Source organism: Panthera onca, chromosome A2 (assembly GCF_046562875.1).
Source record: "Panthera onca isolate mPanOnc1 chromosome A2, mPanOnc1 haplotype 2, whole genome shotgun sequence".
Classification (NCBI taxonomy): domain Eukaryota; kingdom Metazoa; phylum Chordata; class Mammalia; order Carnivora; family Felidae; genus Panthera; species Panthera onca.
In genome coordinates, this window is record NC_138340.1 from 112,676,721 (window position 1) to 112,694,716 (window position 17,996).

A 17,996-nucleotide genomic window follows, 5' to 3' on the forward strand; every position below is an offset into this window, starting at 1 on the left:
TGGTACGCTGCAGCTGCCGGGCAGTGAGTATTTCGGAACAAAGAAGCGCAGAGTGCCCGGGTAAGAGGCTGGGATCTGCGCGCAGCTGCCATTAGTACTTATCAAGTTTCCACGCCGGCTAGGGGAGCGTTGGGGTGTAGGCATTCGGCGAGGAGGGGGAGAGGAAACAGGGCGAGCGATTCCCGTTGCGCAGCTACGCATCAGGAGCTCTGGTGAACGATGGGAATGGCAACTATCAGAGCCAAGGGGGAGAAAAAGAGCTGGAGTGAGCAAAACAAAGAGCGAGTGTGGGCCGCGGTGACTTCATGCCTCACCAATGTCCCGCCCACGCTGCTCGGAGCTGTTGCTGCTGCTGCCGCCGGAGCCGCCGCTGCGCCTGCAGGCGGCCGGGGCGAGGCGCCGGGTAGCGTGGGGCGGTTTCCTAGCAACTCGCGGCCCCGAGCGCGCCCAGCTATCAGCACTTCGGGAGCCCCCCCAACCCGGGGGCCGGAGCGGGACCACTGCTCCCCCGCCCCTCGCCAGCCTCGCTTCCCTCGCCTGCTCGCGGGGTGTACCCCGGAGTGCGCCAGCTGCCCGGGTTCTGGACGGTGGGACGCCTGAACCGCACACCGGGGCCAGAAGGACGAGGGTACGAAGCTCCCGCCCCGCAAGGCTAGGCTACTGCACCCTCGCGGAACCTCCTCTCCTGTGCTAGAGGCCGTGCGCTCCACTCTCGGCGAAGCGGGGAGCTGCTATGCCTCGCTCTGTGTCCGCGGGCGCCGGCGGGGGCTTCTAGGGTGCTGCCGGAGCCGGCTCCCCCAGCTACCGGCACCCCGAGCTTCCTCCCTCGCCAGCCCGGACGCTGCCGTTCTGACTTTGCCCGCCGCTCAGCTGACGAGGCTGCAAAGCTGTAACTAAGTGGAGTTGGCCTCCCTGCCCACCTGTGGAAGAAGCTCGCGCTGATTGATGCGCCATCGACTTTTTTCCCCCTCGGCCTCGCCGGCGTCCCCTCCCACAGATGCAGCATCACCCAGTGATAGTACTTTAGGCTGGTTTTTCCCCCCAGGCTTCGGGCTTTGTTTGGGTTTGATTCTGTTTGGCTGTTCACTAAGCTGATTTATGCAGCAGAAGCCCCATCGGCTGGAGAGAAACAAAAGCTCTTTTCTTTGTCCCAGAGCGGGCTGCGGAGCCTTCGCTCGCGTCGCCGCCCCGGGCCACTGACCGTCAGAGGAGGTGCTTCTCGCGGAGATCGCGGGACCAAGGAGCAGAGCTGGCAGGGCCGGGGGGGCCCTGAGATGCCAAGCGGTGCCGGGGCCAGCATACCTGCACCGCTTGCTACGAGCCGCGGGGTCCGCCTGCTGGGCCTTCGGGAAACGTCTTAGCGACACTTGGCCGGCGGGCCCCGAGGTGCGCCCGTGAGTCGCCAGCGCGCATCCGGATAGCAGCCAGGCGGCGGGCGCTGTGCGGGCTGCTTTGCATTATGTGCCGCTCCGCCCTGGCTTTCTTTACTGCCGCATTTGTCTGCCTGCAAAACTGCCGGCCAGGTCCTGCCCCATTCCTTCGGGCGGCCTGGGTGTTTTTAGTTGTTCTTGGACTGGGCCAGAGTGGTAAGTTGTTTTGTTTTCTTTTGTTTTCTTCTCTTTCCCAAAGGTCTTGGGCTGTGACGAAGCATATCCCGGCCAGGTAAGTGGCCCAGTGTCAGCCTCCTTGCCCTAAGAACTTCAGAAGGGCGGGTGCGTGGCAGCGTCCTCCCTTCAGGCGGCCTGAGGGAGGCCAGGTGTGAAGTGTTTCCGCCCCGGAGTGACAGCAATAACTAATTGCACGAGGAGACTCTGTGTGTTGCTCCCGGTTTGGGGCAAGCAGTAATAGAATGTAAGTTTGGACGAGTGGAAGGCCATATTTACATAAGTCACTTTAGGGGTTCTGCTCCATCCTTGAAGGCATTCTTCTTTAAGTCATCTTTGAAGATGCCCCCATATTTCTGCATGTGGATCCACTAACCACTAACTTGCATTTGATTCAAGGCTGAGGATACATTGGTATAATGGGAGTGAGTTTTCTGGTTTTGAGTCCATGAGAAGATGGCTGCATACAAGTTGCTTCTATCATAGTGCTCAGCCTGAATGAATTAAATACACTACCAATATGCTTTAAGTCACCATTTTTTTTTTCAGCTTAAACAAAAAAAAAAGTCCTAGCTGATTGATCCCTCAGTGAGATCAGCCCCTGAGACTGAAACACAGAGACAGAAATTTAAACCAGGATTGACTCCATTTAATCCAGGCAAGCCACCTCTATCAGAATTGTCTTGATTGGGAAAGGATACTTCTTTATAAAGTATATTGTCCTTATTTTACAAGTGAGGACAGTACCTCCCTCCCTAAATCACAAGGAATGCTCAAGTTGAATAGTGTATGAAAAGGTGTGGCACTTTTGAATTACATGCAAATTTAAGGTGGCTGTACTGGATTGTTGGCAAACAGTAAAACATACAGTAAGTAATAGTACTAATCAATTTGGGATGAGTTCTTCTTGGTTTTAAATATAGGCCAAACACTTTTGGTCATCAAGCCTTTAAATTCTGTTAGAGCCTTTCTCTGACCTCTGCTGTTAAAGTAGGGTTGTAATTGTTTTGTAGACTAAAATTTTCTTTTATACTTTGAATTGATGTGCCATGTTTCCACCTGAAGCTCATAAAAACGATCAAGTCATAACCTTATATGTTAGAGTTTATAATGGAAACATCCAGCTAGTTTCACTCATTTGTTGCATATATCATTGTCCAATATTTGTTTCAAAAAGAGATTTACCCAGTTATGTGAATGAGAGTAATTAGAGTAAATTTTTATCTTGTAGTTATATTTTGGTTAATATGTTTATTTCAAAATAAGTGAAATTTAAAGCAAAGGAAATAGTAACATTGTCAATTATCTCTTCAGTGGAACATCCATTAACTGCAACAGATTTTCCACCAAGTATAATTCCATCTTCTGTTAATAAGTAACAAAGTATTTTTCTAGATTTAGTAAACACACACACACACACACACACACACACACACACACACACACACTCAATAGTAAAATGACCAAGACTGTGTCAACAGAGTATATTTTGTCCCAAATACACTGACAAAGAAAAAAGTGCTACTTGCCTCTAGAATTTACTACTAATAACAATACTTTAAAAATATTCATGGGCGCCTGGGTAGCTCAGTCGGCTAAGTGTCCGACTTCAACTCAGGTCATGATCTCATGGTTCCTGGGTTCGAGCCTCGCATCTGCCTCTGTGCTGACAGCTCAAAGCCTGGAGTTTTCTTCAGATTCTTTGTCCCTCTCTCTCTCTGCTCTTCCCCCGCTTGCACTCTGTCTCTCAAAAATGAATAAACATTAACTTTTTTTTCATGTGCTTGTAAAGATCAGTCAAGTTCTCATGTAATAGCATTGTATTTTCATCCAGTGCCTATAACTGGTTTGAAGCAAATGCTATGAATGGGCTCCCTTGCACCTGCAGTTGTGAAAAGGGAATGCTTATCTGAAATCAGAACAAGACATCCTTTTCCCAGTCTCTGTCAATATACAAAGGTTTCTGATGTATACTGGTTGGCATTGCAGTTAAAATCATGCAAAAAATTTAAATTATAGCCAGTACAACTCAGAAAATTAGAGATCAGCATAAACTGTTGTACTTCCATGATAGAGATACAAGTCTCAAATTATATGTCTTCACAGTGCAAATTAGATGCTTAAAGCAGAATAGAAATTTAGGTATCAGTTACAAAAGAAATCTTGTTCCCTTGTTCAGTAGTTTACACCAAGGAAATGTTTAGGGCAATAAAGGCATACACTAGGAACCATAAACTGCACAACAACATAACTCTGGGTTTAATTTTTGAAGTAGGGCTTATAGGTCCCACATACATAGTGGACTTTTAATAATGACTATATGGTGAGCAAGGGGATGTTGTTATAAAACCTGACCATTTTTCTAATCTACAAAAATGTTTTTCAACTTTCCCTGGTGGAAATCACCGACAATTGGAGAAACAATAACAGAATAAAATGGTTAATGAGTAACTGGAAAACACTAAAGAATACTTAGTAGTTAATATTTGAAGAGTTAATGTAGCAACACTGTTGTTTCTACATTTGCTCACTTTGCAAGGTTAAAAATCTGTTTTGCCTAAATTTTTATACGGCAATATGAGTGACAAATTTCAGAAAGTATTTTCTTTAAAAAAAAAAGGTGTTAACTATTTTTGCAATGAAATTTTACCTTCGGTGCATAATCAACTATTCTTTTAAATAACAATCAACTGGATTAGCATTATTTTGTAACTGTAATATTATTTTACCTTAGAACATATTTCATATCACAGGTGTTCTTAAATTTCTTTATGCTTACCTAAAGTAAGAGGATATTTAAGGTTGTTGCACTATATGCTAATTTGGATGTAAATTTAACAAAATAAAACATAAAAAATAAAATTAAAATAAATAAATAAAATAAAATAGAAACAAAAAGAGAGAATCAAGGCTTCATTTTTAAAAGTCTAGTCTTCCAAATTATTTGCACAATAAACATCCAAATTAATTCTATCTTAATGCAACTAAGACACTTTCTGAGAAAAAAAAAGCTTGTGCTGTCTATGAAAAGTTTTTATGCTGTATAAGAAACAAACAAACAAAAAAACCTGATTATGACTTGGGAAAATTCCTGTGCCCCCAAATAGCTCCATCACCTGTTAATGAATGATCTAAAATTTCACCATTGTAATGGATTTCTTTGGATTAAGTGCAGTACTGACAGTAGGTTTCTTTTCACATTTCATATTTGGAAAATTTCAAACACATACAGAAGCAGAGAGAATGGTATAAGGAATGCCCATATGCCTATCACCAGGCTTCATCAACTATCAACGCAGGGCCCAGCTTCCTTCTTTCATCTCTTCTCCTACTCAGTTCATCTCCTTCCCCCAATAAGATTATTTTGAAGCAAACTTCATATCATTTTATCCCAAAATATTTCAGTAAATCAAAGTACTACTGGAGCAGAAACACTATCATTTGTTTCACAGCATGATTTTTTTAGCTGAAATTTCGGGCTATAGAAATGTTTACTATGTTTAAGGGAAGAAATGCAGAAGTGAGGGAAGAAGCAAAGATAAAGAGAGTTTGAACCATTTACTTTTCAGTGAGTCTGTTATGGCTGCATTAAAAATAGTTCTCTTAAAACTATGCCTATGTAACAGCTTTTTGGTATGCATGTATATGGAAAAGAAAAAAAACAGCATGAGTACATCTACTTCCCCAGACAAACATCAATTATTTTATCACAGTGGAATCACAAGTGAGGAGTATTGCAGACAGAAAGAATGGACAACTCTTACAGGGCTTTTTGCTATACAGGAGAATGAGAAATAGAAGACAAGAGGTATTACAACATGTATGGATATGCACATGCAATGGTCCAGTAGAGAGGAGAAAAACTCTCAATTGAAGAGACAGGAGGAACAACCCTTAAAACTGAAACTCAAAACAAGTTATACCTGAACTTTCTTTTCTATATATATATACTGGACTAATGCAGTCTTGGGTCTTAAATACCACTTGTATGCTAACAATTGCAGTCCTGACCTCTTCCCTGATCTCCAGAGAACATAGCAAACTGCCTCTTTGGCGTATCCACTGTATGTTTAAAGGCAAAACCCTAATGTATTCAAAACCAAATGTCCACTTTTCTCCCTCAAACTTGCTTCTTTAATACTCTTCCTCATCTCACTTTGTGACCAGCCATACTTCCAGTAGTCCAGGGTCACACTTTGGTGGCATCCTTGATTTCTGTTTCTCTTACATTCCACAAGTCAGTTTACAACCTCCACTGCCATGGAGTAGTCCATGCCATTTTTTGCTTGAACTCTTGAATGGCTCTTAAACTGGCTTCTCTACCTCAAAGTGTAGCCAGGCTCACTTTCTAAAAATGTGCCTCGGGTTCTATCACTCCTCCCCTCAGAACTCTACATGTTTTTCATCTATCTCAAATTGAAGGCCACATCTTTATTTTACATGGCTTCCAAGATTGTGATGACTTCCTGACTTTACCTCCTAATCCTCTTTTCCTCTCTCACTTTGTTACAATAACGCTTGCTTGCTTCTTGCTATAGCTTGGATGTACCAAACATGATCCTACCTCCAATCCTGAACTCATTGTCCTGTGCCTGGAATGTGCTTCCATGAGATATATTTCTGATTCCCTCTCTCTCAGTTCTTTCAGATGTCTATTCAAATATCATCTTAAAAAGACCTTCCCTGCCCTCCTTATCAACACCATTTAGTTCCTTACCCTGCATCTTTTTTCTTTTATATATTTTAGCACCCTGATATATTATGTATTTGTTTGTTTTACTGTCTTTTAAAGCTTATGAGGAAGGTACTTTGTTCTTATTTTACTTATGGAAATGCCAGCTACGTACAGGGTGCTAGGTACATATTTGTTGAGTGAATGAAAGAATGAATAAGTAAATTCCTCTTAATTTTTTCATCAGATTGATTATCTTGTTCACTCTAAGACAAGGCTTCATTTTTTTCCTATCAATCTCTAATCTTTGCAAAAAACAGATGAACTGAATAATCAAGTTCTACCACATTTACAAGACAATAACAGAATCTTCTTCCAGAAGAAAAATAAAGGTACTTCTATATTTAGTATAAACATGAAAAAATTGCCCAATGAGCCGATTTGGCTGTGATTTTTTTGTGTGTCCATTCACATTTGATAAAGTTGACTTAATATTGTAACCTCTTTTTTTTTGTTTGTTTGAAGTATACCATATCTTCAAGTAGAACCATTTATATAGGACTCTAAAAAATAGGACTGACCATGTATAAAAAAATTATCTCAGAATAATTCTGCCAGCTGATAATTTTTCCCAATGTATGTTTAAGGTTTAAAGGTAAATTATTTATTCATGAACATATACAACTGGTAAGCTAATTAAGCCTTGATTAGACTGAAAAAATTAGTTAATAATTTTAATGAATTCTTAAGGGGAGTCAGGAGATATTTTAATGAATTATTTGGGAATTATTTTAATTTTAATAAAGTATTAAGGGGAATCAGGAGATATTATTTAGGCAAGTAAGGGATATATTTGAATAGGTTTTAATATAGGTAATAACAAGATAAATATGATAATCAGTTTTCATTCCACTTTGATTTTTTTATGAGGCATGAGAAATATCATGATATAGCAACACCATATTGCCTTTTCAATTTTCCTGTTCACCATTTTGAAAGAACCTTCCTCAAAGCAAATAAAGTATTTGAGATAACCCAGTCTTTGTTGTTCAACAGTTTAGAGCCTTTTCTGCCCACCTGTGAAATAGCTGGGTGTTAAATTCCTCATTTTGTTCATCAGCACCAGCTCCCTGCAGTCATTTTACTGTTCACTAGCTGGGTGTCAGAGGGTATTGTTTTGATCTCAGCTTCTTTAGATGTTAATAAATAGGAGCCAATCCTTGGACTATCAGTTTTTTTGAAAAGTAATAAACTGTTTGCCTTGTTATGTAGCCTTTCGCTTGTTTGTATTTAATAAGTTCAGATGCTCAAAGTATCCCCCCTTGATAATGCCTATTGTATAGCATTCTGTCATTTAAATGATGTCTTTGTGCTGGTTTCGTAAGTCTCATTGAGTAACTGGTATAAAAATGGTATTACTTATGATATTATTGAATCTTACCTTATCTGACCTAAGGAAATAGTCTGTTTACATGTTCCTCAAATAACCTAACAACATCCATAACCAACTGTGTACTGTATATGATTAGTCCTTCTTGGTCCTCAATATTGGTACCTGTTGCAGCCCAAGTCTATAAATTTAGAGTTTTGCCAGCATGAAAATGCTGAGCTCTATGTATCTTCTCTAATTATAGATGAAATATATTCTGTAAGCTGTATATTGATTATAAAAGAAGCCATAGGAAAAAATATTTTCTGATGATTCATTTTGCATTTTATTAAATTGAACAATTAAATACTGAGCTTAAGTAGGTGACCTAATCGTTAATGTCTAAAAATGTCACTTTCCCAATTATATCCTAAAGAATTCATGTAAGTGTGGCTTCTATATGTAGTGGAAAGAACTCACATAATTTAACAAACTGTTGGGTAGCTCTTACTCTATATCATGCACTCATCTAAATGATTCATCATATTATTTTAATCTTCATACTAATACTATGAGAGAGGTAGAATTATTATCCTTGTTTTAGAAATGAGGAAACTGAAGCACAATGGAGATAAATAATTTGCTCCAAATCACTTAGCTAGTAAGTAGAAGAGATGAGATTTGAACTCTGTTATGTCGCCTCATACCTTCTTCAAAAGCTTCTGGATGTTACTCTAAGTTATACATTCAGTGTGACTATCACATGAAAGAGGACTTTCACATACTCCTTCTATGGGGATTCCTGGGTCCTGCCCTGTAACAATGTTACTAGCACAGAGTAACTACAGATGAGAGGATACTGATTTGCGAACTGGGGCAGGGTCAAAGCATACCTCCTGTGGAAGCCCCCAAACACTCTCAAGTCATCTTAAATATACCTTACAATGGTTAGTTTCTTATCATAGTGAGAATGAAGAGAAGAATGTGGCTTTATGAGAGTAACCTGGAATGTAACTCTGCCTTCTACAGGATCTCCAAAGTGTTACAGATGTGTATGACTTGTGGTTATGAGAGAGAATGAAAAAGAGACTAATCTACTAAATAGCTGGTTACCTGTTCAGCCAAAAGTGTTCAAAGGGACAAAATCATGGTATATGAGTCAGACTGTTGATTATCATAGGGCTTTGACATTCCTAGCTGCTTGGAGCTACTCTATTATAGCTTGATGCTCTATATTGTTTAATATATTCATATTACTTTTTCTCCATGAATTTTTACTGAAGTAAGTAGGCCTTCAGCTGTTAAATATCTGCGATGATTAGCCATGTCTAGCAGTATTGGTTAATGAGAGGATTTCCAATATATACTAGGCTAAAGGTATATAATAATATGCTTTCTTCAGGCAGAAGTTTTTGCTGTTGTTTTGTTTTGTTTATTGCAGTTTTATGACTTTGACAATCAGCAGTTAGTTTTCATCCATATTTACTGTCTATAGATTTTTGAAAGCTGTGACAGGTACATAGATGTACTAGAGCGCTTGTTTAGTGAATCTTCATCCTCATGTGTTCTGGACAACCAAATACAGATACTCTGTAGGACATTCCTTATTCCTTTGACCGAGAAAGCTCTGTTGAACCTGGTGTCGTTGCACACATCTGGAATTCCCTTCTCCTTGATGGCAAATTTCCAGGCACTCTTTTGAGTGCCTGAGGGGCATGGTTCTTAAAGCCCACTCCATGGATGCACTTGTGAATGCCCTTGGCAAATCTTTAGCAAAGATCAGAATAGAGACTTGGTATTTTTTAATCTACTTTTTACAAAGTTGTTTTCCTTTTGAATTTCTGTGATAATTATTTTCACTGCTGATAATTAAGTCTAAAAAGTAATCCTGATCCTTTATCCTCAGTGTGTATTTTAAAACTGATTTCTATTTAGATTATACAAACTGGAATTTATAATCATTTAACCAAATACCAAAAAAGATTTGAAGGGGGACTGTTCTAGTCCATTTAATCATTATTCATTCAGATTTTCTTAAGGCATCTACAACTTTGGTTCAGGTACGGTTCTGGGTTCTAAAGTTAAAATAATAACAATAGTTAACATTTGTGAAGTATTTTCTGTATGCCAGATACCCTTCTGTACATACAGAATAAAAATATGTCCTTGGGGGCACCTGGGTGACTCAGTTGGTTAAGTGTCCAACTCTTGATTTCGGCCTAAGTAATGATCCCATGGTTTGTGGGATCAAGCCCTGCTTTGGGCTCTGCACTGACAATGCAGAGCCTGCTTAGATTCTCTGGCTCCCCCTCTCTCTGCCTCCCCTCCCTCCTCTCAAAAATAAATAAACATAAAAAAACCCCACAACATATCCTTTAATGTTCACAGTACTCTGAGGTATGTACACTGATCATTCCCATTTTATAGTTAAACAAATTAAAGAGATATTGAATAACTTCTTCAAGATCTCTTAACTAATAAATAAGTAATGGAACCAGAATTCACACCTGAGTGGACTGACTCTATACTCTGGATCATCATTACAGACTATCTTCCAGGAGGTGAGAAGAGTCCCTCTTCTGGCCCTCCCCAAAGGCAAGTTATCCAGTCTATATGACTATTCAGTCTTCAATCCCCTTTTAGATCATCTCCAGAATTCTCTGCCCAAACAGCCCCAAATTACTTTCAGGGCCATCCTGTGGGTAGACTGTATTCCAAACTCCAGGAGAGGGGGAGCAAACAGAGCTTGGAAATGTATGTTGGGAGTGTCCATGTTGGTAAGTGATAGGCTACTTGGCAATGTAGAATAAAACTAGGAGTAAGAGAGAAGAGGAGCAGATCAAGGGCTGGAGGGGACAACACTTTACACACTGCCAGTTCCCAAACAGAAATCTAAAGAGTCAGAATTTCTAAATTCAGATCCAGCCTTGTAGAGCATTATCAATGCATATTTATCAAGATAGGAAAATAGAATTTAACTTTACTTAATGATTTCTTAGTCTGGGTTGTAACTTATTTGGTCATGTTATGCCCACCACTATTTTCACTCTTGCTTTTCACGCTAATGAAGTTAAGGACAGACTTGTCTACTAATTTATATATTACTATAGGAAAAGTAACAAATAAACAATGAAAACACCAGTGATTACTGCATAAGGAAAACTAACTCATGACAAGGTGCTTTTCTTTGTTAGTAACTAAATGCCTTTTGGTAAACTCAAAGATGTGAAGAGATTACACTGAATTCTATTTTCTTGCCAAGAGCATTATAGTAAAAGTCAAGTGTATGCATGTTTTTAGTTTTACTTTTTATTTCCCCTTATTAATTTAAAATATGTCACACACAGAAAAGAACATTTTACTGACATGAATTAGCCAAACTTTGTTGAATTAGTCAGCTGGCATATATTTAATATCTGTAAGTGAATGAATAGGTAAAATAAACATTTCCATACTACTTTCATGGACTAAAAGAACTATTTTTCATTTTAAAAATAAGTCTTGGGGCGCCTGGGTGGCTCGGTCGGTTAAGTGTCCGACTTCGGCTCAGGTCATGATCTCGCGGTCTGTGAGTTCGAGCCCCGCGTCGGGCTCTGTGCTGACAGCTCAGAGCCTGGAGCCTGTTTCGGATTCTCTGTCTCCCTCTCTCTCTGCCCCTCCCCTGTTCACGCTCTGTCTCTCTCTGTCTCAAAAATAAATAAACGTTAAAAAAAAAATTTAAAAAAAAATAAGTCTTAATGTGACCTCCTTTCTGTTTTCAGAGTAAGTAAATTAGCTTAATTTACATATCAGAGAAAAATGTAATGAAAGTCAAAATGGTTTCCATTGGGATTTTATAATTGAATTAACAAAAGTACTGGGATCAATTCTTGCTCCAAAACTACTAATATTAAACAGATTTATCAGAATTGCCTTCCCTAACTTATTTTTAAAAGCTCCCAATTATTTATTAGTTTAGGAGATAAGAATATGATCATTAAGTTAGAATTGTAGTGTTAAATTATAAGTGACATTACTGGATATATACTCAAGATGATTTTTAAAAATGTTTTTGAGTGCAGTTATTCAAAGTAATAAATGTTCATATTTTAAAACAGCTTATGCGGTCTTAAAAAGTGTCCTTTTCATGATAACCTTACCCATGAGCCAACCATCGTTATCATAATGGTTTGGAGATGTCTTCTCTCTCATTCCTAGGTATTTTTGTTATTTTGTTTTACTTTGTTTGGTTTTAATCAGCAAACACTGTTACATTTGTCCAAGACAGAGTCTGTCGCCATTCCAGATCAGCACTGGTGCAGTTTCATTTAGAGAACTGCCCCCACCCCCCCAAATCACAGTCCCCAGGTTGTATGGAGTAAGGAATCAGAGTAGCTGCCAAGGACTAGTTCAAATCAAAGTTGATGGGAGAAACCAAGTTTAGAAATGGAGGGAAAGTCTAGTAATGAAGACAGGAGGATAAAAGACAAGAAATGTCAGCTCTAAAGAAATGGACCAAAGATGTCTTATTAGGTGTGTGATGTGGGCAGTGGCTTTTGGCCCAAGATATTTTGATGTTTTGCATGGTTTAGGGTCCACTTCCTTTTACAATGGAAAAAGTTGGTATTTCAAGATATGCCAGTGGTAAAATGCAGCTACAGTTGAGATACTGTTTGTTCCACATATACATATGGTACCAGGGTCCTATCCTAGGAATTGAACACAAACATTTTCCCAGATACAAGCCCTTTTCCTGCTCCCCAGGAGCATATATTTAGTACAATTCCCTAGTAACTGTTATAGATACTGAGTAGAGCAAGAAACTGGGTGGAAAGCTTCATCCTTATGGAATGAGGGATTATTGCTATGCTCCAAAACAGATTTAGAATATTTTGAGGCTGAACAAAGAAAAAAAATTAAAAGAAAATTTCAAAATTCTACAAGATTAGGCTGACAGAAGGTGCCTTAAGTAATGCCAAACTAGGAAATGTCTTTCCTTATTGCCAGCTTGCTAGGAGGCTGGACTGGCTATGTGGAGTGGTTGGTGTAAGGTATTATTTGACTGCAGTAGAACAAAGAATGCAAGCAAGTTTTGAGATGTGTAGGGATTGCTGTAGAACTGGCTGTTCTAGTTGGAAACAAAGAACTCATTATAGCAGAACTGTATTATTGGCCAAAAAAAAAAAAAAAAAGGAAAAAATGACCTAGCTCGTCTCTTTTTTAGTATAAGGCATACCTCCCAAGGTGTTGCTGTATTGTCTTTTTGTGCATTTTGGTTTGAACTTTTATTGAATTTATTGAGTTGAAGAAGAGTGGATTGTAATTGGCAAAAGAAACTCTCTAGAAATGATAGATGGGGCTCAAGTTCCAAGGGAATTCATTTGGAAGATAGTAACACGGATAAAAACACTCAAGAAGAGAGAAAGTTTCAGGCATTCTGAATTTTGATTAAAAAGATCCCTTTTGGTGAGTGTTTCAACCAAAACTATCTAGAACCAGAGCCTTAATGTGAGGGCCAATGTAATATAACCACATTGCCTAACCTCTGAGGTTGGTAATGGAAACACAAGGACTAAATGATTATTAGTACCAGTTTCTAGTTTAGAGGATGTAGTTTGTTTGATGCCTCTTGAAGAATCCAAAGGCGCACAATGTGTGATGACATTTCATGGGACTATGATAGGATGAGAGAGGGGAGTGGGTTCCTCAGCATGTCCTGTGCCCTGCTGAAGGAAGCATGGCCCAGCTGGAGAATGAGGCCTAGTGTTCTCTGTCAGGGTGCACATGGTATTGGTCCAGGACCAATGGTTGGCTACTCTCGGAGGTCAGCATAGCATTGATGCCAGAGTTCAATGCTTTCTGAGAACAGGGCCACAGACTAGATTATCTGGTGATAGACATGTGGGGCAGAAATTGACTTCCAGGTGTTATGAAAAGTCAGATATTACTTTCATGATTTCATGATCCAATGGCCTCTCATGAGAATATACCTCATGAGAATTCCTTGCCACGGTCCCTGGCCCCAGGGATCACTAATGGTTCTGCCCAAAGTAGAGGTAGTGAGATATGTGGGTGATTTGGGTGATTACATGGGATCAGATGAGGCCAAAACCCAAAAGCAAGGGGTTGAATACATTGTAAAATTTAGGAAAGCATCTGGTAATAACAAAGATGAGGAGAGTCATATTGAATAAGAACTCTGGACTTCGAAAGAATAGAGGTTGATATTTTTGGGAGATGAGGAGGTAGGGAGTTAGGGGAGAGCCCTATAAGCAGGCAGTGAAAATGAGAATGTTAAAGCATTGGTTGAAGATTTACCCAAAGAAAGATGAACTCTGATAAAGCTGAGTTTTGATGAGGGAGAAGTAATAGCTGGGCCATTTGGGTACATATGGAGAATATGGAACAAGAATTTCATAGGACAATACAGACAATAAATTAGTTAGTTATATAGTATCACTATTAAATGTCCTGAATTCACCACCCTATGGTGGTTTTTATGGGGCGCCTGGGTGGTTCAGTTGATTAAGCATCCAGCTCTTGATTTTGGCTCAGGTCATGATCTCACAGTTTGTGGCTTTGAGCCCGGCATCGGGCTCTGCGGTGATGGTGCAGAGCCTGTGTGGGATTCTCTCTCTCTTTCTCTCTCTGCCCCTCCCCTGCTTGTGGTGTCTCTCTCCCAAAATAAATAAACAAACTTAAAAAAAAGAAGTATACACAAAAACTATGAGGTAAAGCCTTGTCATTTGACATACATGTATAAAGATGTACTTAGTCAACTTCCAGGAAATGAAGTTAAACTAGGCAATTATTAATTGAAATAGTTTAAGGTAATTGAAGTATTATAGAAGATTAAATTTCTATTCTATAGGGCAGGTGAAAATTTTCTCATTATAATTCAGAATTTTCTTTGTGTGAGCCCAAAAGTAAGATGAATTTTATAAAAGACACTCAAGTATTGAGGATCATCTTTGGCACTGAGCACAGAAGAAACTTTACTGTAGAGAACAGAATATAAAATATATTATTAGGGGTGTCTGGGTGGCCCTGGGTGAAATTAACTCTTGATTTCAGTTCAGGTCATGATCTCAAGGTTTGTGAGTTCGAGCCCCACAGTGGGCGCTGTGCTGACAGTGTGGAGCCTGCTTGGGATCCTGTCTCTCTCCCTCTCTCTCTGCCCCTCCTCTGCTCTATCAAAAATAAATAAATAAACTTAAAAAAAATAAAATATATTAATGTGTACTTCATGCTGTATTAGTATTATTAGCGATAATAGTATGAATTACTAAGATACTTAATTTTACATTTGGTATTAATACATTACTCCTTTCAATTTTTCATACTGATGAGGACTTATAAGAAGTTCCCAGTAGAATATAAAAACTCATTTTTGAATTGGAAAAATAATTTTATCATCCGACAACTGGGATCAGTCCATTTGAAAGAATATTAAAATAATATACCCCTTGATCTGAATAAAAATCATGCAAATCAGATAAGTACAGTAGGGATAAATGACTTTAGTTACCCACTAATGGACCTGTAAGTATCTGTAAGTCAAAGGATTTATGTAATATGTCATTGGCTTACTTTTTAAAAACCACATAATTTACTATTTTTGTATATACTATCAGGAAAGGAATATATTTCCTCACTGTGCACTGATTGTCCTTTAGCTAACAAAAAATACTCTGTCAAAGTTAATTTACAATGCTAATTTTAAATACGATGTATTGGCATAATTTACATCAATAAGCTGCATTTCTTTAAAGTGTCAGTGAGTTTTGACAGATGTATAGGCCTGTGGAACTACTGCTACAATCTGCATAAGGAACATTTCTATCCTTCAAGAAGTTTGCATGTGCCTGTGTTCAAAGTGGTGAATGATTCTCTATTACCAGATTACTGATGGGCAACTGGATATACCTAACATACAGGGTTTGGGTGGCTCAGGTGGTTGAGCATCTGACTTCAGCTCAGGTCATGATCTCGTGGTCCATGAGTTCGAGCCCTGCGTCGGGCTCTGTGCTGACAGCTCAGAGCCTGGAGCCTGCTTCAGATCCTGTGTCTCCCTCTCTCTGTGCCCCTCCCCCACTCACACTATGTCTCTCAAAAATGAGTAAATGTTAAAAAATTTTTAAATAAGTCTTCCCATATTATAAATTGTATCTTAAAATATTCCCATAAATTAACAGGACTGTGCATGTTATAAAGCAAATGTCCTCTATCCAATCATGTCATTTTAACCCAGACTCTACATTTTGAAGTGTTTTTAGAGCACATAAAAAGGAGGAGCACAAAAAAAGGATTTTTTCTACTTCATCAGCAAGGAAGCAAAACCCCAGCAAAGTTAAATTATCAAGCCAAGGTCAGAGAATAGGCAGTTAGGACAAGAACAAGTTGCCGGCTTCCCTGTTCCAGATTTGGCTTCCAGGGCAGAACTGGAAATTCACAAATGGAAATAGCAACTGCAAACACCATCTCAAGTGCTTCTGCCTAATTAGCATGCAGCCCAGAGCTGTCCCCTGGCAAGAGGTTGGGGAAACACGGTTGTAAAAGAAGTTCTCCCTTGTGCTGAAAAAGTGCCAACCAATCTAATTTAGGCACTCAGCACTCAGTGAGATGTTCAGGCTGGAGCTTTGGTATTAAAACTCAAAGTCTCCTTGTGCGTGGAAATAAAATGAACTTTGAAAAGAGCACTGTAGTATTTAGGGAGGTCTTTGGTACTGAGGACAGAAAATAATCCTGCTGGGGGAATCTAACATCCTCATCCCGAGAGTGGGAATAATAATAGGAAAAATAATGACATACTACTTCTATGAAAGAACCATCTTGAGGTACATAGGAATTATTACTGAATCATCACTTAAGGACTAATAATAGTTCAATTAGTGAGAATTTTAAGTCATACTTTGGTATAACTGTCTTTATGTTATTCTCTATTCCATATAGGACATTATTTAAGAGAAAAGCCTCTATAATCAGAACAGGGTTCAAACTTGGTCTGTGTACTCACTAACTCTGTGACTTTAGGATGAGATTTTTCCCTAAGTTATAGTTCCCCATCTGTAAAATAGGCATATTAATGATTTCCTCATAGGATTTTCTAAAGTTTCAATGAAATCATACACCTATTTTTGGTATTGTTACGTAGAAGAACACCAACTGGTAGAGGACCTAAAACAGTAATCACTTAATAAATATTTATTCTTTTTTTTTTATTTTCCCTAATTTATACAGTTGCATATATAGGTTTGCTTTTTTAAGTGACAGAGTAAAATATAAATACCTTTTTGGTCTTTGAAATGTAATTGCAGGAAAACCAAATGCTAAATGAACTAAATTTCACTTTGGGCTTTATTTTTTTTTATTTAGAACAAAATTGTTCATGATATAAAGTGTTTCTTTGCTGTTCTAATCAAGTGCATACCTGCAATGTGACTTCAGGTTAAAAAAAATAAGGTATAAAATGCATTCCTACTATCCTGGGGCATTCCTTTTACACACTTGAGTATGGCATTTGAGGTTTTGATGTGAATAGCAGTGTGATTTTTTTTTTTAAGTGGGAGAAAGGAAATTCATACCTTGGAGAGGAAAATAGGAAGAGCCCCTGGAACTCTAGTGTGTTAGATTAAAAACATTATTTAGAGGAACAGAGTGGGAAACCGGTGAATATTTTGGCTTTTATAAAAAGGGAGTGTGCCTCATAAACAGGACAGTTGGAATGTATGGAAAAGTTCCAGTTAAAACAAGGCACAAAGCACATGACTAATATTGCTTTTCCAAGTTAGACAAATGCAGCTTTAACCAGAATATGCCTCAGAGGGGCCTCTGGAGCCCTCCCTGAATCTTGAGATTTTTGATCCTTGCTCAAGTTCCAAGTCTGAAGAAGGAAAACTATACTGAGAGATGCTGTGCCCTGACCCCTATCTTTCTTCTTGACTGAGTGTCTCTTACTTCCTCGCAAATTTCCCCCAGATGAATAAGTGTCAGAAGACAAACTGATGTGCTCAGGTAAGAGAGTGATTGCAAAAGTGAATTTGATCCTCTTCAGGAAAAATTCTTGTTACACATTGAAAACCTGCTTGGACCACCAAGAGAAACTTCCTGTCAAGAAAATAATATGAACTGCAAAGTCATTTCCAAGTGCAAACAAGTATTCTTCATATTCTTTCATCTCTTTCCCACATCTAAGAATATGTCAAAATACATGAAATATAAAATATAAACATATATGTTTATATACACATAAGCATATAAACATGTGTGTGTGTGTGTGTACACACAATCTAAAAACAATCACAAATTTCAACAAGATTGCTGCATTGCACCTGTCTGGTCCTCCTTAATATGAAGAGATTACTTCATCACT

At 38.9% G+C, this 17,996-nt stretch overlaps 1 protein-coding gene across 1 annotated transcript in view; it reads left to right on the forward strand.

Annotated features, from left to right (window-relative positions):
- The first annotated feature begins 343 nt into the window (after positions 1 to 343).
- Positions 344 to 17,996, forward strand: part of ITGB8 (integrin subunit beta 8) — an 83,511-nt gene continuing 65,858 nt past the window's right edge. Inside the window, exon 1 of the mRNA XM_060632672.3 lies at positions 344 to 1,586. Within this exon, the coding sequence (XP_060488655.1) occupies positions 1,460 to 1,586 (127 nt within the window). The 5' untranslated portion in view covers positions 344 to 1,459. The remainder of the gene's footprint in view (positions 1,587 to 17,996) is intronic.